The 20,705-nt window shown below is 54.8% G+C and overlaps 2 protein-coding genes across 3 annotated transcripts in view; both read right to left on the reverse strand.

Annotated features, from left to right (window-relative positions):
- The window catches only part of STRIP2 (striatin interacting protein 2), a 31,871-nt gene extending 21,555 nt beyond the window's left edge, over positions 1-10,316 (reverse strand). Inside the window, exons 1-15 of one of the 2 annotated variants that reach the window (XM_080620584.1) lie at positions 10,255-10,296; positions 10,036-10,170; positions 9,725-9,845; positions 9,022-9,090; positions 8,820-8,926; positions 8,593-8,720; positions 7,827-8,015; positions 6,391-6,614; positions 5,013-5,078; positions 4,361-4,424; positions 3,283-3,354; positions 2,928-3,002; positions 2,344-2,441; positions 1,804-1,930; positions 197-297 (exon numbers count right to left, since the gene is read on the reverse strand). In XM_080620584.1, the coding sequence (XP_080476710.1) occupies positions 197-297; positions 1,804-1,930; positions 2,344-2,441; positions 2,928-3,002; positions 3,283-3,354; positions 4,361-4,424; positions 5,013-5,078; positions 6,391-6,614; positions 7,827-8,015; positions 8,593-8,720; positions 8,820-8,926; positions 9,022-9,090; positions 9,725-9,845; positions 10,036-10,117 (1,523 nt within the window). In that variant the 5' untranslated portion in view covers positions 10,118-10,170; positions 10,255-10,296. Of the gene's footprint in view, positions 1-196; positions 298-1,803; positions 1,931-2,343; positions 2,442-2,927; positions 3,003-3,282; positions 3,355-4,360; positions 4,425-5,012; positions 5,079-6,390; positions 6,615-7,826; positions 8,016-8,592; positions 8,721-8,819; positions 8,927-9,021; positions 9,091-9,724; positions 9,846-10,035; positions 10,171-10,254 lie in introns of both variants that reach the window. The other variant, XM_080620585.1, reaches the window with a different exon arrangement.
- A 4,694-nt stretch (positions 10,317-15,010) lies between these two features.
- AHCYL2 (adenosylhomocysteinase like 2) overlaps positions 15,011-20,705 on the reverse strand; it is a gene marked incomplete at its 5' end in the record, with an annotated part of 78,512 nt that continues 72,817 nt past the window's right edge. Inside the window, 4 exons of the mRNA XM_080636205.1 lie at positions 15,011-17,684; positions 19,296-19,416; positions 20,096-20,174; positions 20,249-20,317. Of these exons, the coding sequence (XP_080492331.1) occupies positions 17,678-17,684; positions 19,296-19,416; positions 20,096-20,174; positions 20,249-20,317 (276 nt within the window). The 3' untranslated portion in view covers positions 15,011-17,677. The remainder of the gene's footprint in view (positions 17,685-19,295; positions 19,417-20,095; positions 20,175-20,248; positions 20,318-20,705) is intronic.

Here is a 20,705-nt window from a genome sequence, read left to right on the forward strand (position 1 = left end):
CCCCCGTCCAGTCCTGCCCATTAAGCAGAAGGGATTTGCTCCCCTACGGTACATTCCTGTAGTGGAGAGTGTATGCCCCAAAGCCATGCTAGGGACCAGGGGTCACTTGGTCCCACCACACATGCACATGTTAGGGTTCCTCATTCGCAAAGCCACTCTTCTCTATCACCTCTGTGTTCCCCAGAGGTGGTTGTACCTGTTTTTGGCAGTGATATAAGACATGATGTTTTGGTTGAAGAACTTCAGGATCAGCGGGATGCAGTTGGCAAACACCAAATGTTGGGACACGTACTCAAACTGAGGAGGAGAAGTAAAATGGGTCAAACGTTAGCTAGAATAACTGGGAGCATCACCTGGGAATGGAAACCCATTTCCAGCCAGGAGTAAATGAGTCTTTGTGGTTTTCTCTAGAACCTCACAGACCATCTGCCCCTTGCAGAAGCTGCTGTATAAGGTTTGCATCATGTGCAGCAGCTCCCACCAGATGGAAAACTCTTTTTGCATAGAGTGGGCACACAAACTTTATGGAAGTGGTTTAGAGTCCCAGACTGATTTGGGTTGGAAGGGACCTTAAAGCTCATACACTTCCAACCCCTGCCACGGGCAGGGACACCTTCCACTAGAGCAGGTTGCTCCAAGCCCCTGTGTCCAACCTGGCCTTGAACACTGCCAGGGGTGGGGCAGCCACAGCTTCTCTGGGCACCCTGTGCCAGCGCCTCAGCACCCTCACAGGGAAGAACTTCTGCCTTATCTCCAACCTGAACTTCCCCTGTTTCAGTTTGAACCCATCACCCCTTGTCCTATCACTACAGTCCCTGATGAAGAGTCCCTCTGCAACATCCTTGTAGCCCCCTTCAGACACTGGAACTGCTTCCAATGCTGACGGCTCACCCAAAAGTAGACACAAAAGCAGAATCAAGGGGAGAAACCCCCAGAGCCTTTTCCAGACTTAGCTGCAGACTGCCAGGGTCCTGCCATGGAGGAATAATGAGAGGAGCTGGTTTGCGACTGAAGTGAGAAAAATCAGTGAAGGCATTTGGGGCACCCAGAACCAATGCAGGGTTGTAAAGAAGTGGGGGCTTGTTTCATTTATCCAATTCAATATGTAATATTTATCTATCAATATATAATATTTAATCCACTATAATCCTCAGATAACTATCAATGGGCCTCCCAACACAGGTGGGTTTGCACCATGCTGAAACCTTTAAAAGGAAGGTAAAACCATTAAAAACTCATTGTTTGACTTGGAAAATGGTGGGAACTTGGCCCAGGCCACAGCTCTAAGCCCTCATGTGGGTGCAGTTCAATGGGTGCCATGCAGATGAAACAGAAATCAGATTGCATCTATGTTGAAACTGGAACCCAAGAACTTGATCCCGCCGAGGGACCCAGGACCAGATTAGCTGACCCCATGAGGTCCTGCCCACCTCTATTTCTGGTCATTGAAGAAGACAGAGCAAAAGGCAGCCTTGTCTAACCCCAGTCCCCTTCCCCCTCGATCAGGGAGGTTTGTGCTTGTGATAGCTCCTAAATCAGCCACAGTGTTTTTCCAGAAGCTGGAAAACTCCTTCCATGTGAGTGGAAACAATCCTGTCAAAACACAGTCTGAGATACACTGCAGCAGGTTATCCCTGCCTGCAACCTTACCCCTAACACAAATCCTGGCCCACAACCAGGATTCACTGCTATGGAAAGTGATCTGCAGCTCCTCATGGAAACCCACCCTGGAGAGGTCTGTTTAGGACAGGATCTATCAGGTCCCATTGGCTTCAAGATGACTTGGCGATGGCTGAGCCTCACCTGGTAGATGTGGTTCAGCTTGAAGTGCTTGAGGAGCAGCAGCAGCAAAGCCGAGATGCTTTTCACGATGATCTCCTTGTGTCTGTTCACATCAATCCCCAGCTTCATGCTCTGGAGAACGGTGATGCTGGGATGGAGGGAAGAAGGCAACAGCACAGTGGGAATGGGAGCGAGGAGGACAAAGGGACTGAGAGTTCATATTCATCTGGACAAGCTCCAAAGAAACGGGGACCTTCGCTTCCCCCTTGGATTCTCATTTCATAGAATCACAGCGTGTTTTGGGTTGAAGGGGCCTTAAAGCTCACCCAGTTCCAACCCCTGCCACGGACAGGGACACCTTCCACTAGAGCAGGTTGCTCCAAGCCCCTGTGTCCAACCTGGCCTTGAACACTGCCAGGGATGGGGCATTTACCACTATCCAAAGAGCTATCCCCAAATCTGGAGCCTCCAAAACCTATTGGCAAGCCCCAGCTCTCCTGCTCTGCCCAAGACCTCGTGGCAGAGCTGGGATGGATGGTGACTACCCCGTCAGGGACTTACGGCATCTCTTCAGGCAACACATCTGCCAGGATGTTGATGGAGTCGGTCTTGGCTTTGGAGGTGGGAGCTGCAGCCAGGAGGATCTTCAGCAACGCTATCTGCAGGAGAGAGCAGGCAGGGAGGGATGGTCCCAGGATGGGATATTCCTTCCTTCTCCTTCCCTTGCTGGAACCACACAACTTCAAGCCAACTCAATCGGGCTTCACCAGCCCAAGCTCTGCTCACCGTGGGGGACTGACTAAGCCAAGGCTCAGCCTCTCTGTTTATACCCTGCACAGCCAGGCCATAAAGACCATCTAATTCCAGCCCCCTGCCACAGGGCAGGATTGTTCCCACTCCTCTGCAGACATCCCATTTTCCAGCCACTGACCTGTCTCCAACCATCTGACCATGTCCCTGCGTATCTACACCCCTTGATCCTCTGAATCCCTCCTCTTGGACTGTGCTTTCCACCCAACTCTGCTCTGGATATGCACCGGAATCCCACCATTCCAGTCCATTCAGCCCCATGCTAAGCTCCGAATCCACAGCTTGGCATCATTCCCCACTCAGAAGCTCTTTGCTTGTAAGAACCACAATCTTACCATATACTGGGGAAGGTTGTACAACATCGCTCGATACAAGACCTCACAGGGGGTTTCCTGGACTTCCTCTTCCCCCTGTAGCACAGGGAAACATGAGAAACAAGGGAAGATGAAGCATTTCCAGCCCACACGTGGGGTACGTCAGAAACTCCATCAAACCCAGCCTGAGGACTGGACATAGCTCTACACTGACTGCAGGGAGCTCCGGGCCTTTCTCCACTGCTACATTTGACCAAGATATGGACCTCTAGAATAAAGAGCATCCAAAGTGTGTCCTAAGGATCATGGAGACATACAGATTTCTGTGGCGCCTTGGAAACCCATCTATCTAGTGCGGGGTGCAGCAACCTCTTACCAGCGACATGGGGCACTTCTCCAGCTCCTCCTCGTTCTTGATCTGGATGTCTGAGATGGAAACGTATTTGTGCTGGCAAAACACACAGACAGAGGCAGAGGAATACCACAAGTGAGGGATGGGACACAGGCAGTGATGACAACAGTTGCTCATTTCACCTATATCTGAGTTAGGTGTGTGGAGAACTCATCTTTATGTGGACATCCCTGTCCCTGAAGCCCCTCACACGATGCCTTTGATTACTTCCACCTACTCCTTCTAGCATCTCCCTGTAAGTAAATGAAGAGGGACAATCTCCAAAAGGCAATCCAGAGCTTAGGTAGGGCCAGTAGGCAATTGGAGGTATCTCATTCCATGTGGAGCGCTCCAGGAGCCAAGGCTGGCCATGCTTCCCCTCGGGAACAGCACGGGTCTGGGCATGTATGTCCAAAACCAGTCTGTCACCTTCAAAGCACACGGTAAATGCTCACCAGGACACAGCAATGCTATATCCCTATATAAAGGGGAAGCCCACGTGCTGGACAATCCACTTGGAATTGCAGTGAGGACTCAGTTTTCCTTTCTTTGCCCCAATTCCTGCAAGAAGCTCCAGAAGCTTTTCCTGGGATAATGAACTAGAAGGGATTTTCTTACTCCCTCCAGTAACTGTGCTCCAGCCATGAGGATCCCACGCTGCATGTGCTGGACATCCAGCCCCTCTCAAGATGTTCAGACCTCGACTGGATTCAGATGGACTTCCCAAGGCAGGGAGAGGAAGAGCTCAGACTGAATGAAGAGGAGTAGAAGGCTAAATTCCCATGAAATTCCCATTTATTGTGGGCTGAGAACCTACGTCCTCGGAAGTTGAAACTCCTTCTAAGTCCTGTATCACTAAGTTGATGTGGATAAGACCTGATGCCCTACAATTCCCCTAGAACCTTAGTGACCTTGGCCAACGATCCCCATGGGTCTGATCCCACCTCAGAACATCTCCTGAGTGCTAGGGAGCAAAACTAGCAGGGAATGAGGTTAGAGAAGCTGACTGCTGCTCAGCGAGGCTTTTTGGGCTGCTGCACCACGCATGGAGCCACCACCTCACCTGCTTCAGGGTCTTCACGCTCTCATGGATGGGCCGTGGGAGCCCTATGAGGGTCTCAGTGTCTCTGTGGAGGAGGAAAACAGTAAATGCAAGGCTGGGAAGGGGATCTGTGTTCAAACACTTCCATGTCAGGCAGGGTGAAAGAGGGAGCCTGGAGTCTACTGAACACATCCCCGACGGGTCAGGGGCTGGGCGAGGTGGCAGGAGCTGCCCAACCTCCTCCCAGCAAAGCCTGCACTACAGAAGAGGACATCAGGGTGAAGAACTGGGGTGAAATCAGGTCTCTGCACAGAGACCTGAAAAGGGCCACACCAGGATGATTTGATGCATTCAAACTGGGGCATCTGCTGTGGGTACCAGATTGTCCCGACTCCCTCCCACATCAAACTGGTCTCAGGCTTTGGGCCAGGGGTCACCTATTCTGGGCTAGGTCTCACTTTAAATAGCAAGAGGTGCTTGAAGATCAGCATCTCCAAGAACGTGTTTCTATAACCCCGAGTGCGCTGCTGCAGTGAACCCAGCTCTGCCTCATCCCACCCGTGCCTTGGGCTGATTGAGGCCATAAAGCCTTTGTGGACACCTCTCACCAGTTAAACTGCACTGATGGGAGCCATGGGATGGACTTGGCTGGACCCACACATGAAACACTCACTGTCCCAGCGTGAATCCGATGAATTTGTTCCTGCTTGCTTCCAGGAAATGCTCGATGTCTTTCTGTCTGATGGAGCAGCGGAGGAACAAACACAAGGAGAAGGTTGGACTTACAGCACATTGCAGCCTGCGCTGCTCAGAAAGGACAGTGTGGGGCTAGCAAGAGCCTTGGAGCTGTCTAGGATTGATTTCTAGAGGTCTTAATAGCAGTGGCACAGAACCCCCATTGCTCTCATGGGTTGGGATCAACGTGGACCAAAACCAGCTGTATTTGGTGTGCAACCCCATGGGAGCTGCAAGTAAATGGAGAGGAGCTCTCTGCCACCAGCTCCTAATCCACTCTCTATACTCCTAGCACATAGAATGAACCAGGTTGGAAAAGACCTTTAAGACCACTGAATCCAAGCTGCCAAGGCCTCCACCACATGCATCCCCAAGCAGCATCTGCTCCCTCTGAGTGACCAAATGTTGTCTGTGCAGTGTGGCACAGCACGAGCTGCTCCGAGAGCCACCGGACACCTTGTCCACCTTGAGCATCATTCATGAGAACCAGCCAAGGGTCTCAGCACTACAAGCAGGACATGAAGCAAGAGCCAAGGCTCCCACAGGCACAGAGAACCCAGCTGGGCTTCAGGCACCAGCCCAGGCAAACGAGCATGAAGTTACATGGAGTGACAGCACCACGTGTACAGAGGCGCATGTGGGACACCAGCTCTTGCTGTGTCCATGCGAGGAGTGCTCTGGATGGACACACTTCACCCTGGCACTGCTCCCACATCAGAAAGATGCTTTTGTGTGTTAAAGATATTGGATTAAATCCAGGTTTTGGATCAACAGCAAAAAAGCTCACTTGGATTAGATAGAGGGAAAGGGGCAGAGGTTGTCACCTCCTTTTCCTAATGCTCCCCCATATCATGTGCAGCAGGATTGGTCTTAGGAAGGGAAAGCACCAACTTCTTTATTCTTCTTTAAAGATCCTCTTTATCTTTTCTCTCCCATTTTTCACCTTAGAGCAAGGCCACTTCATCTGGCAACACAAGAGTCCCCCTCAACAAGCAAGAGGCAATGTCCTGAACCAGTTCCCAAGATGATTAGTCCAGAACTTTGCCCTACCAAGATCCACTGGTGCCGGCTGGGAAAGCTGACCCTGCTCCCATAGCACTCCAGCACAAGCCTCCTTCCCAGTACAGCTGGGATATCCAAGGTGGGATTGGCACTTAGTGCCTTGGCTGGTAAAGCCTGGGGAGGAGCTCAGCCAAACCCAGCCCAGAAAGGCCCAACCGAGACAAGCGGAGTCACCTCAGTCCAACTTGCCACAGGCTGACCCTCACCTGCAAGGAGCCCCCGGGCAGGATGACAATGACACCAGAGGCTTTTACCTGACTTTGGGGGCCCAGGGGAGCCCTTTGGGGAATGACACCCTTTCAATAGGCAGGCGCTGAGCCGGCATGGCGGGGATAACCGCATCCCGCTCCATCAGGTCCAGCTCCCCCTCGAGCCCGCTGTCCACGTCATCGTTCTCCTCTTCATCCACTCCTGCTTCATCGTTCTTGAAGGGGTCTCTCTCATTGTAGATGTCCAGGCTGTCCTGCTTCACCAGGGGCTGCAGCAGAAGGGGAAGGAGAAATTCAAGTCACTCCATGGGTTTTATTTCCCTCCCAGATGATTCCATACCAGAAGGATCAAGCTTCCAGATGTTCCCCAGATGAGGTTTCCCTCCTAGCTCTTGCCCCCAGAGCCTGGACAAGGAATAACCCTCTCTGTACCTCTAACATTGCTGTTCTAAGAGGTGTGACCCCATTTTCCATCTTAACTTTTGTATCTACCATCCGACATCTCTCCCCCAGCAAGAGGCATTTTCATTCTCAGATCATAGCACAGCAACTCAGAGAGTGGGGCTAAATAAAGACGAGCTTGCTGGGAGTGGTTTGCTCCTTGGTGCTTATCAGCCCTTTGCCATAAGGTCAGGACATCCTCTCGCTTCCTCTGGATCAAAAGCATCACAGGACTGATTGGCTGCAACTGAAACTGATCGATGAGAAGCTCCCCATGACCCAGCTTCAGTGTGCGCTTGAGCCCAGAACCCCTCCGTGTGCAGGGCTGCACCCCCAGAGCGTGAGCAGCAGCTCAGGGAGGGGATCCTGCCCCTCTGCTGTGCTCCAAGGAGACCCCTCCTGCAGTCCTGACCCAGCTCTGGGGCAGCAGCACAAGAGGGACGTGGAGCTGTTGGAGCGAGGCCAGAGGAGGCCATGGAGATGCTGTGAGGGCTGGAGCAGCTCTGCTCTGGAGCCAGGCTGAGAGAGCTGGGCTGGGTCAGCCTGGAGAAGAGAAGGCTCCTTAAGGGGAGACCTTAGAGCAGCTCCAGTGCCTAAAGGGGCTACAGGAAACCTGGAGAGGGGCTTTGGACAAGGGCCTGTAGGGACAGGACAAGGGGAATGGCTTTAACCTGCCAGAGGGGAGACTGAGATGAGCTCTTAGGCAGAAGTTCTTCCCTGTGAGGGTGCTGAGGCGCTGGCACAGGGTGCCCAGAGAAGCTGTGGCTGCCCCATCCCTGGCAGTGTTCAAGGCCAGGTTGGACACAAGGGCTTGGAGCAACCTGCTCTAGTGGAAGGTGTCCCTGCCTGTGGCAGGGGTTGGAACTGGATGAGCTTTAAGGTCCCTTCCAACACAAACCAGTCTGGGATTCCATGCAACTGGAAACATGGGGAGGAAAGAGAACCACGCTCCCAAGCACAGATTGACTCTTTGACTAAATGATGGTCCCCATTGTCAACGCATCCTGGGCCATGCTCCAGGAGGATGCAGCCGCTCTCACCCTCCGGCTGCGGTGTCCTCCCCGCTTCTGCTGCTGCTGCTCCACCAGCTCGATGGAGCAGGTCGGAGGCGAAGCTGCGCGCATGCTGCGCATCACCTGGATGCTGTCCTCCGGCAGCGGCGGCAGCCCCAGCTCCTCGCGCTTCTGCACCTTCAGCTCCTGCAGGGCTTCAAATCCACCCAGCGTGAACTAGGGACCAACGGGAGACATGAGAGAGCAGGAGCAGAGACAGCCCACCCCGAGTGCGTGGCTCTTGTGGGCTTCCAGGGGAGCAGCACTTTGAGGCCATCAAAGGAGATGGATGAAACCCCATGTCACAGTTGAGGATGAAGACACCATGCACTGGTTCGTGGAATCATAGGACCATAGAACGAGACAGGTTGGAAAAGGCCTTCAAGATCTGCCCCCAAAAGTGGTAAATGCCCCATCCCTGGCAGTGTTCAAGGCCAGGTTGGACACAGGGGCTTGGAGCAACCTGCTCTAGTGGAAGGTGTCCCTGCCCGTGACCTTACATGATCTTAAGGTCTCTTCCAACCCAAACCATTCCATGATTCCAAATCATCATGGCCAACCATGCATTCTCCACACTTCTCCCCAACCCCACATCCCCTGCATGGTTCATCCCACCCCCATCCCAGAAGAAACTGGTGTCAGCTTCCTGCGCCATCCCAAATAACCTCATTATGGTTGCACAGTGGGGAGCATCCAAGCTGCATATTCCCAAAATGATTGGTTTCTGGGAAGAAAAGGAAGGGTTTGCACCCACCAGAAGCACCTTCCAGAGCAGGAGCAGAACCTTCCTCATGGGGAAGTGTGGAGCGTGGCCACTGCAGAACTTGGTCACCATCGTGAAGAGCAGCAGAGCAAACGGCTCTTCAGTGTGCACAGGGAAACCTGGTGGGGAGAGGGACCAGGTTCAGAGTGGATTCCCCATCCCCATTGATGCACACAACCAAGGGACCTCCTTGGGGCACAATGAACGCTGTGGCTCACTCAGCTCCATCCTGAAGGTCTCCCGGCAGGTTTTCCACTCGGGGGGATCCGTCTCCTGCTCCACTCGGATGTTCTCCACCATCAGGTACATGACACTGAGCAGCACCCTGCCGGGACAGCACCGCAGTGGGTGGTGCTGCTGGCCCCAGGGGGTCACTTTGTCCCCATGGCCTCCACCTTTGTGTGGGGCTGAGGTGGGTACCTGAGCTCCGTGCTGTCAGCCAGCGAGATGGCCGGCTTCCGCAGCGCGCTGCTGCAGGCCTGGCTGTTGCTGCAGGGAAGGGGACACGCTCAGAGCCAGCCATGGGCACAGGGTGCTCCTCACCCCCAGCCCAGCCTGTGTCTGCAGTGGTGGGGACACTGCTGGGGATGTGGCACCTCCCTGGTCCTCAGTGAGGAGGAGGAAGGAGAAAGAGGAGGGTGAGAAGGATGGGGAGAGAGAAGATGAAGAGGATGGAAAGAGTGTGAGGAGGATGAGGAGATGAGAAGGAAGGTGATGAGGATGGGGAGAAAGAAGATGAGGAGAAGGAGGGTGAAGAAGACAGAAGAGGGTGAGGAGGATGGGGAGAAAGAAGACGCAGGAGGAGGAGGAGAATGGAGAAAGAGGAGGGTGGGAAGGGTGAGAAGATGAAGAAGAGGAGCATCAGGAGGATGGAAGAAGAGGGTGGGGAGGATGGGGAGAAAATGAGAAGGAGGGTGAAGAGGATGGGCAGAAAGAAGATGAAGAGAAAGAGGACGAAGAAGATGAAAGAAGAGGGTGAGGAGTATAGGGACAAAGAGAATGGAAGAAGAGGGCCAGAAGGATAGGGAGAAAGAAGATGAGGAAGTGGAGGGCAAGCAGAAAGAATAAGATGAAGAAGAGGACAAGGAGGGTGAAGAGAGCAAGGGCAGTGGGAGCCTCTCACTCAATCTCCATGTTGAGGAGCTCCAGGAAGGCAGTGAAGGTTCCCAGCTGGTACAGGAGGAAGCAGTTGTGCCGAGACCAGTGCAGGACATCACCTTCGTTATCGCAGTCTCCAAAGACCCCTGGAGAGGCCCAAAGGGAGACGTTGGTTAGGGAAGAGCTGCCTTTGAGCCCCTGGAGCACATGGGACCATCCTGGGAAGGAGCTTCACTGCAATGACCAAACCCAACAGAAAGCTTCTCCCAAGCCCCCATGCCAAAGCCCGGCTGCAGATACCCATCCACATCCACACCTGGGGAATGTGGTCCTTACCCTGTGCCAGGTACAGGATGGCTCGTGCCACCTTGAGCCTCTTGTCCCTGTTGACCACCTCCAGCCCATCCAGCAGGCGCATGACATAGGCCTTCTGCTGAGCCCCATCCAGCTCCAGCCACCTCCTGCCCTGCACTGGGAAAGGGACACCACAACCAGGGGTGCCCCCCTGGGGGTCCCCTTGCACCCGAGCCCCCGAGCTGAGCCCAGAGCTGGTACCTTGAGCATGGAAATCCTCCTCGAAGCATCTCCTGTTGCTGCTGAGCTCGGGCTCCTCGGTGTAGCTGTACAGCTCTGGTGGAGGGAGGGGTCAGCAGGGACCTGGAGGAGCTTCACCCGCCTCCTCATTGCCAAGTTCCTTGTGAGGCCCTGAAGCACCCAAGATGTGGGGCAGAGACCTAAACTTATCCCTGAGCCCTTCTGCAGCCCAAAGGGCAACCTGGGGACACCGCGTGCTGCCAAACTCCTCATTTTCATCCCTGTGTCCTCCTTAGGATCACGGAATCAGCCAGGCTGGAAAAGCCCTTTAAGCTCATCCAGTCCAACCGCTCCCCATCACTGCCAAGGCCACCACTAACCCATGGCACTGAGGGCCTCGTCTCCACGGTGTGTGAACACTTGCAGGGACGGTGACTCCAGCACTGCCCTGGGCAGCCTGTTCCAATGCCTGAGCACCCTCTGGGGCAGGAATTGTTCCTCAGCTCCATCTAAACCTGCCCTGGTGCAGCTTGAGGCCGTTTCCTCTTGTCCCATCCCTTGTTCCTTGGGAGCAGAGCCCAGCCCCCTCCTGGCTCCATCCTCCTGTCAGGCAGTTGTAGGGAGCGATCAGGTCCCCCCTGAGCCTTCTCTTCTCCAGACTGAACCCCCCAGGTCCCTCAGCCGTTCCACATCACACTTGAGCTCCAGGCCCTGCACCAGCTCCGCTGCCCTTCTCTGGCCCCGCTCCAGCACCTCAATGTCTCTCTTGTCCCCACAGTGATGATGCTTGATCTGCATCTCCAAGGGGACTTTTAGGGGGCACTTTTCTGTCACAGTTTGCACAGGCAGGGACCACAGGAACACCCAGGCTCCCATTTCACATCCAGCGACTTGGACATTTTGGGGCTGGACTTGGAGGGACCCAATGTTGTGCCTGTTCCTATAAATTCCTATACAATCCCCATAGTCCTACAGTGCTGAGCAGCACCAGGAGGGACTGGAACGGTCCTGAAACAGAGGAGGAAGGATCCCTCACAGAGCAAACGTGCTTTAGCCAGGCCGGCGAGTGCAGCCCCGACACTCACAGCTATAAATAACCCTTTGCTGGGGGCGCGCAGGGTGACGGGGCAGTCCTGCAGCAGGAGGATACAGGATGAGGCCTCTGCCCATCGTGACACCCACGATAACGGGTGACATTTCCCAGCCTGGACGCGTCACCCCTGCAGCCCGTCACCGTGTCCCGGCAATCCCGGTGTCCTCACGCGTCCCTTCTGCTCATTCCCTCTATTAATAAACCCCTCTTGCTCTATTATCACCAGGATGATACCAGCCGACATCCATCCCCCAGCCCGGGAGCTCAATTCCCCACGGGAATTTTCCCTCCCCGGCAGGCACCTATTAATAGCAGCACAGCACCAAAGCCCATCTCACCTCCTAACTCAGCGCCGTGGCCGTCAGCATCCCCGTATTCGAACTCCAGGCTGGGACAATCCACGGAACCCTGCGGAGATTGGGAACAGGACAGGGGGGGCTGGCACATCCCCATGGGTATTTCGGGAGGCGGGATGGCTGCCAGTGCTCCCAGCTCTGCAGTAAAGCTCCTCCAGCCTCTGGAGCAGCCACTGGTGCAGGGATGGCCCTGATCTGGGTCTCCAGAGCACGACATTTACATGAGGCTGCTTAAAACCCAGTGTGAATCTGGGAGGCGAGTGGAAAACCAGCGCTGAGCAAATCCCAGGGGAAGCAGAGGCAGGATCCAAAGGGGATCCTTGATGTATTTCAGAGCCTTACAAACAAAGTCTGGGGCTGGCTGGATGTAGAAGTGCCCCATGGAAACCACCCGTGCTCTGTCCTTGGCATCCCAGATCCAACAGCTTTTTAGCCCTTTTGAATCACGGAATGGTTTGGGTTGGAAGGGACCTTAAAGCTCCTCCAGTTCCAACCCTGCCACAGGCAGGGACACCTTCCACTAGAGCACGAAGCGCGTTGTGGATCTCCCTCCCCTTCCCTGCGGATTAGGAACTGGAGCATGAAACTTCACCGGAGGATTAAGCGGGGCCAGGAGCAGCCGCAGCAGCGGGAACACATGAATGGGTAATCACTGAATTAGCATCATTCCTCAGCCTGAATCCCTGCATCCCCCCGGGCAGCCCGGCTGGGAGCGATGCGCATCGGCTCCATTAATATTGATGACCCCGGAGGATGCCCAGCTCCGCGCTCCGGCTCGCTCAGAAGCGCTGGTTTCTCAGCCCGGTTCTGCAGCCGGACCCGTGGGGAGGCTCCGGGAGCTGAAGCCGATGAGGAATTTGGTGCTAATCCGCTTTGAGAGGCTGAGCCAGGGGAAACAACCCCCGAATTCCCGGGCAGGGAGCAGGGGCCACAGCTCAGACAGCGCCTCTGGGGAAATGGGACCCTTTTTGGGTCAGGGAGCCCCAGGGAGCTCCTCGATCCGCAGCTCCTCGGTAGGGAGGAAACATCTTCCCATCCTTGTGGCCTCCGGTGACCGGGGCATCAGCCCAGGGCTGCATCCTTATGAGCCGAGCCTGGTCCTGCTTCCCCAGCCGGGCACCACGAACCCGGAGCGCGGCAGTGGCAGTGAGCAGCGGGGGGGTTGGTGCTGTTTGGGCAGGAGGGATGAAGGGTGGTGGGGACCGCAGACCCTTGCCTGGAGCAGCCCAGGACCTGCTGGGACCCCAAACCCTGCCGCAAGCTCTGGGAGTGGGGCAGGGAGGTGCCTGTGGCAGGGGCAGCCTCCCTGGGGACCCCCACTCGGGACTGGGGACCCCTCAGAACCCCTCAGCACCCCAGACAGGGATAGGGGAGCACCCTCAGGACCGGGAACCTCTTAACCCTGGACCGGGCTTCTTCCAACCACGGCAACGCAGGGACCCCAAACCCGGGGCAGGGACCCGAGCATTGAGCAGGGACCCCCCGCACCCCATCGGGGTGTCCCCCCCCCGCCCGATCAGCGGCCGCCAGGACCCCAGGGGGTGGCACCGCCGCCTCCAGCCCTTACCTCGGACTCCTTGCGCTGGCTCCTGAAGAGGTCCCGGCTCTTGGGATGAGGCTGGGGTTGGGGCTGGGGCTGGGGCTGGGGCTGGGCCGGCAGAGCCCTGCCCGGGGCCGGGGCCGGGGCCGTGCCTCCCGCCGCCTCCATCCGCCGCGCCCCGCCGCAGCGCGGCCGAGCACGTGGGGGACGGAACCCCGAGCCCCGGCCACGCCCCCCCCGCCGCGCTCATTGGTCTGCAGCAACAGGGGGCGGGGCCGGAGGACACACCCCCGGCTCGCCATTGGGCGAGGGGCGGGGCCAGAAGGGCCTGGGGGTGCGGGCCCATGGGGTGCGGGGCGGGGGCTCGGGGTGACTCGGGGGCTGTTGGGGTACCCTCGGGATGGGGGGTGCTGGTAACAGGGGGAGCTTGGGGTGGGAATGTGGGGTGCACGTGGGAGTGACAGGTTTTGGGGGGTCCATGAGGTGTCTCAGTGGTGATGGGGTGTCCCTGGGGGTGCTGGGAGCAAGAAATGCAACAAAGGGGGGTTATGGGGTGTCCTTAGGGATGATGGAAACAGGGGGGTCCCATGGAGGGTGAGGGGTGTCCCTAGGGGTGATGGGTTGGGGATTATGGGGGTGATGGATGTAAGAGCTGCCCATGGGGCACATCAGGGGGTCCTGCTGGCATCAGGGGGTGCCCAGCATCACCCATTGAGTTGGTTTGTCCAAATCCTGGTTAAAAGCAGCTCCTGGGGGCCTGGAAACTGGAGAGTGGGAGAAATTGGGAGTCCCCATCCCCCCGATCCTCCCTCTCCACCCCATACAGGGGAGCAGCTGCTTTGGGGGTCACTGTGTGGCTGGGGGGGGGGGCTGGACACCCCAGCTCGGTTCACTCGTGTCCTTCACAGCCACTGGACAAAGTGTTTGGGCTGTTTGCCTCCCAACACCCAGCGAGGAGCCGCGTCAGGAGCAGGGGAGATAACGGGATGGTTTCCCATCCCCGCTCATCCCACTTTCCCCAAGGACAAATCGGCAACAAGAGCTCAAAGAGCCGCCCGGAGCCCAAACAGCTCCAAGGACACGCAGCCCCCAAGAGGAGCGTTCCCAGATGAATTCACATGGCAGCAGTGGGAGCTCCGGGATACAGCGCCAGGTTTAGGGACAACGTCCCCATCCCCACCCCAGGGCAGCAGCATCTCTGACCCCTCAGTTCCCCAAAACCCCCCTCTGCTACGTGAAGGGGAGACCCCCCCTGCAGTCCTGACCCAGCTCTGGGGCAGCAGCACAAGAGGGACGTGGAGCTGTTGGAGTGAGGCCACAGGAGGCCACAGAGATGCTGCGAGGGCTGGAGCAGCTCTGCTCTGGAGCCAGGCTGAGAGAGCTGGGCTGGGTCAGCCTGGAGAAGAGAAGGCTCCTGAAGGGGAGACCTGAGAGCAGCTCCAGTGCCTAAAGGGGCTACAGGAAACCTGGAGAGGGGCTTTGGACAAGGGCCTGTAGGGACAGGACAAGGGGAATGGCTTTAACCTGCCAGAGAGGAGACTGAGATGAGCTCTTAGGCAGAAGCTCTTCCCTGTGAGGGTGCTGAGGCGCTGGCCCAGGGTGCCCAGAGAAGCTGTGGCTGCCCCATCCCTGGCAGTGTTCAAGGCCAGGTTGGACACAGGGGCTTGGAGCAACCTGCTCTAGTGGAAGGTGTCCCTGTCCGTGGGAGGGGTTGGAACTGGAGGAGCTTTAAGGTCCCTCTCAACCCAAATCATTCCATAGCTCTACGCAAAGACCCCATGGAGCCTCTGAGTTTCCCAATGTTTTATTGGTGGTTTGGGATTACAGTTTATTGCTGATCTAATACAATCACTCAGACATGAATAATTAAAACATCCTTTGAACATGTTACACTGGCAAAGGTGTCGTCTCGCCGATGACGGCTTCGGTCTCACTGTTTCCCATGTTCAGAACTGTTCCCTTACGCAATTTTGCTGGTGTTGCCTAAATCTTTTTTTTTTAAATTCCTATTTCTTTAAAAACATGTTACATTAAAAAAAAAAAACACCTCCCCAACCCAACCCCAACACATTTAATTTCGAGATGATCACGGAATCTGATTCCAGATTGATCAGGAATAAGCCAAGCAAGCCCAACAGCTTACAGAAGAAGCAGGACATGGAGAAGAGCGTTCGAAATCGAGGTGGGAAAAGCCACTTGGGAGCTTCTTATTCTTCTGATGATTTCCTTTTCCTCCTATCAGCTACCTGGAAGATAAACTGGGATTAAAATGGGCATGAAGGACTTCACGGATGGGTCAGCACCAGCGAATGCTGCACAAGCGACGGGCACAGGGCAGGTCAAGCAGCTGAGTGAGCAGTTCCAAAGGGTCCTGTGGCTGCAAAGGGATGTTCCCGGGGCCAGGAGTGGCTGTGGTTGGGATGAGCCTGTTTTCCAAAGGCTGCTCTGCTCCAGGGGATCCCACAACCGTGTTTTACCTCGACCAGGAGTGGAATTTCACGCTGTGGAGCACAACAGGAACCCCAGGTTCAGTAGCTGGTGCAGACAGAGGTCATCCAGCAGCATCTCCAATAGCTCCAGGACTCACCCCAAAATCTCAGGATCTGGGTGAAATTCATGAATGAGGAGAGATTATTTCAGGTTTGTGGTTAGTGATGGATGATGAAGTCTTCTTGAAGCCCTAAAGCCTTCTCAAAGCCTTCTGAAAGCCCTACCAAATCCTGAAAGCCTTAAGGCCTTCTTGAGATCTCAAGGTCTTCTCAAGGTCTCACTTTCTCAAAGCCCTAAGGTCTTCCCAACGCCCTAAGGTCTTTCGGAGGTCTTCACAAGGGTTTCCTTTCAGGCTTTGAGAAATTTCAAAGAGAAACTTGGAAGGAGTGACCAGATGAGAACATTTTGTTGTGAAGATGAGCAGCTTCCAGTCAAGCTGACTCCAGCCCTCAGCAGCAAGAGCTGTGAGGACTTGGCTTCCAAGACCATAATTCCACAGTTTTCCTTTGTTGTGCGTGAACAAGCTGCCACTAAAGAGATTTTCCATGATGGCAAAGTCCATGAAGACAAAACAAGAACCTGCAGCTGATGAGGGACTCGGGTACCAAAGCAGCCACCACAGGATAAAGGCTTTTGTGCTCACGGGGGTTGGGTGATTCTATTTTAGAAGGACCATGTTCTCCATGTGAACCATTAAAGTGACTCTGATGAGACACAGAGACTTGGAAAGTCACCTTGGGAAGTGTTCCAGTGGGGCATCCTGGGCTAAACCAGGTAAGTCTGGCAGATCTGTTCTACATTGGGTCTGATGCATCAAGAGTTGAGTCAACGGAAGGGGCTTAGTGATGCTGAACCCTTCCCCAGGCAGAAGATCAGTGTGGGGTTAATCTGGTGTTCATCTCATACACTCAAAGGGGGGTTCCAGATTTTATCCTACAAATATGACTGGAAAATAAACTCCTAAGATTCCCACTAAGGGCTGAAATTCAGCTGGAGAAAGACCTCACATGGACACGGGTCCTCCCAGCAGGATGGCCGACGAGCTCTGCTTGGGTTGGGAAGAGCTCCCCGACACGTGAGCAGCATTTGTTGGTGAGGATCCAGGGCTTTTCCACCAGCGCCCTGTAGCCTCACCAGGATCATGACTTTGGTTGAACCATGGGAGGTTGGCACTGGTAACGTGAGCAGCAGGAAAACACTGTGGAGCTGGGACGGAGGGAGAAGTGGTGGGTCCTACCCCACCATCACCATATCTACCTCCGAGCAGGCACCGCTCCTGTCCTCCCGGCTCCTGCTATGGGCTGACACTAACAACCAGACCCTTCGATACAGCTTTCAGCAGTGCTAAGGCGAAGTTCATCCACTCGCTGATGGAACCATCCCTTGGGAAGTTCAGGAGAACTATGAGAGGTTCCTCCAGTGAGGTGGCACCCGGCTGGTCGGCAGCACTTGGAGCATGGATTTAGCTGTGTTGGCATGAGAAACACAAACCCAGCCCCCCTCCATCCAACTCTCCTGGCTGGTGGGATCCTGGAAGAAGCATTGGGATGTGAAGGAACCCGCAAGCGACAACTTCCAAGTGGGATCCCACGGCTCCTGTTGTATGCGTCAGATGAAGGGTGCGTACAGGCTGTTCCAAGTCTATCACAGCCATCCCATTGCAACAGCTTCTTCCTCACCTCCTTCCTCATCCTCTCAGCCCCGAAAAGAACAACCCGAAGAGTAAAATGAAAGAAATGGAAAGCAATCCAGCGTCTCCCTCAGTGCCGCGGCAGAGCGAGCACCGGCGGCAGAGCCCGCATGGAGAGTGTTCTATTCAATAAATAAATAACCTAACACACTGTCTACTACGAGAGCAAGCCCGGCTCTAGCTTAGGGAGCTTGAGCTGTTTAATCCTGTACAGTAGTTGAGAAAAGACCTGGGGTCTTGTTCCTCACAATTCTCCGGGATACAGCGGCAGGAACTTAGTATCTGGGGAAGAGAAGGGAAAAAGAGGTTTTTGGGAGGTGCTGTGGAAGAGACACAGAGCTGCCCCAGCACTGACACAGCATGTTCTTGGAGGGGTAGACACCAAGGAAGGAAATGACTTAGAAAATTACATGGTCTTTATCTCCCACCCTATAAATATCACATTATAGGGACAGGCTGAGAGAGCTGGGCTGGGTCAGCCTGGAGAAGAGAAGGCTCCTGAAGGGGAGACCTGAGAGCAGCTCCAGTGCCTAAAGGGGCTCCAGGAAAGCTGGAGAGGGGCTTTGGACAAGGGCCTGTAGGGACAGGACAAGGGGAATGGCTTTAACCTGCCAGAGGGGAGATTGAGATGAGCTCTTAGGCAGAAGCTCTTCCCTGTGAGGGTGCTGAGGCGCTGGCACAGGGTGCCCAGAGAAGCTGTGGCTGCCCCATCCCTGGCAGTGTTCAAGGCCAGGCTGGACACAGGGGCTTGGAGCAGCCTCGAACTGGATGAGCTTTAAGGTCCCTTTCAATCCAAACCAGTCTGGGATTCCCTGATATTTACACATCAAAATAGCAAACTTGGGAAAACTTGAGTCTCCTTTTTGTAGCTGGAGGCTTCAGTTCCTGCAGGACACCAAGCTGAAGCTGTCTGAGTACATCTCCACCCCATGGCGCACGGGAGGATGTTTGAGTCATCGTGGCTCTTCCTCAGTGCAGGGAATTTGCTATGACCCTTGACTTATACCCACTTCTCCACATGTGGGATGAACCACCCTCCCCACAGGGTTGTAACTACAGCCAGGCACTGAAACCGGGCAATGAGAATGGAACTGGAGGAGACTCCTCCACAGGAATGGTGATTGCACATAACACAGGGCAAGAACAAGAAATAAAGCTCAGGATCTGGCAAATCCCACTGCACCCCCAAATTTGAGCTCTCATGTGAGTGCTGAAGAATCTGCACACCAAGAAAATACCTTTTCCCGCAAGAAATGGATCATAGAATCATGGAGTGGGGTCGGAAAGGACCTTAAAGCTCATCCAGTTCCATCTGCTCATCCAGCTCATCCAGTTCCAACCCCCTGCCACCAAGGCAGGGACACCTTCCATTAAAGCAGGTTGCGAAAGGATCTGGGCTTCAACCCCCAACAAGCTCATGTGTGTTTGTGCAAATTCATTTTCATGATAAAAAATGCTTTGGGGTGCTGGCTACAAACAAGCCTGGAAAGGGAAGTGATCCAGGGGCTCGGACTGGGAATTAGTGTTGGGTTTTGGGATCAGACCGTGCTGAGGGATGAGAACCATGGAGCTGAGCCCGTCCCAGCAGCTCCGGGGCCTTGGAGCCACCTCGTCCTTCATCACCCGTTAAAAATAAAGCTGTCATCTGAGTTGGGGGTGGCATCTCTGCCATTTGCCACCTCCGGTGACAGCTGCTGCCACGTACAAAGGGCTCATGTCCTGCCAAGTGCTCTGTGGCACAGCTCCAAACACTCTGGCCACTTTCCACGTGGTGATGGGAATGAGCAGGACACCCATGGTATCTTCCCAGTGGGATTAAACCCCATCCCCTCAGCACCCCTACTGTGTACCCCACCTCCTGGCAGAAGAAGGGGAGAGGGTGAAGTGCAGCACCTGTAGTAGTTTGGTTTGAAAGGCCCGTTCTTATTCAGCCCCAGGTATTTTGCTTGTTCATCCGTGAGCTCTGTCAGGTGGGCATCGAACGTTGGGAGGTGGAGGCTTGCCACGTACTCATCTGGAATGATTGCAAGGCTCATTAGTATGGGTGAGGAGAAGGCAACGAGTCTCCTCTGTGCAGCAGGTCCTCCTGTGCATCACTCCTCATGTCTTTGCTGCTGAACTGATTTCACCCTGAGTGGGGAAAACCAAAGTCTCTCATGTGTTTGGGGTAAACCTTCCTCTGAAATACCCTTCTAGGAGGGGTCCTGGATCTGCTGCTGTGTCCAGGAGCCAGTGGACATTCCTGGTAGGTGACATCTACCACCCAAGCTAGGGATAAGCTGCACTTTATCTCAAAAAATACAATTAACACCAATAAGTCTCAGGTTTGCAGCAAAAACAGTGGCCATTGCAGCCTGTGTCCCCAGGAAGGGGGTTCTGCTGGCAGAGCTGCTGGTCAGGGATGTCTTCAGAGCCAACAGAGGCAGCTCTGCTGGCAGAAGCCCTGCATCAGCACGGACAGACTCCTGTGGTCAGCCAAGTGCTTCAGCCTGTTTTCCCCAGCTGGGATGGAGGAACAACACATCCAATCTATTGGAGAGCCCAGACCCAGTGGGAAGAACTTGCTGGAAGTCCCTGAGCATGGCAGAGCCCAGGAGGCTGCAATGCCCCCTTGTCCCCAACCCAGCCCAGCAAAGCCTCCCTTCTGTTCAATCTCAACACCAAAGAAGAGAAGACAAAGAGGGCATTTTTACCCATCTTCTTAGGCAGCAGGTACACATCTTGCTTGTAGCGGCCTTCGGGAGCGTTGTACAGCTCTATCAAAGCCAAGGCCTGGACGGGAAGACACTGAGGTAAGTGACTGCTGCCCACTATGGAGCTTTAGGCTCAGCCCAAACCCTACTCGCCTGCGTGGTGGCAGTGATGGACAGGACAAAGGTGGGGACAGTGGAGCAGCTCAGGTTCAGCAGGCGGCCCTGGGAAGCAAAGACTGGTGTTATCTCAATGTGGCACCAAAACCAGTTCACAACCCTTGAGAAGGTACAAGAACCACTAGAAGATACAAAACCCACAAGTGAAGTGTGTTCCTTTATCACATGCACTCGAAGCCCAAGATGTTGGTTAGTTTTATAACTCAATAAAACTATTTAGAAGTGAGAAATCTGATAAAATACCCTGTGGGAGACACTCTGGAGTGGGATAAAGGAAAACACAGGAGCTTTTTGGTGTTCCAGGAACTCATGAACCAAACCAGGGCTACACCAAGCCCTTCAACCAGACACTCCTGAGCTGCTGAGGCCCAAGGAGGTGATGTCTGGATCCTCTTCAGTTCCATCGCTCATCCAGCCCTTGGTTTCTTCCTCC

Source organism: Psittacula echo (assembly GCF_963264785.1).
Source record: "Psittacula echo genome assembly, chromosome: 1".
Lineage (NCBI taxonomy): Eukaryota > Metazoa > Chordata > Aves > Psittaciformes > Psittacidae > Psittacula > Psittacula echo.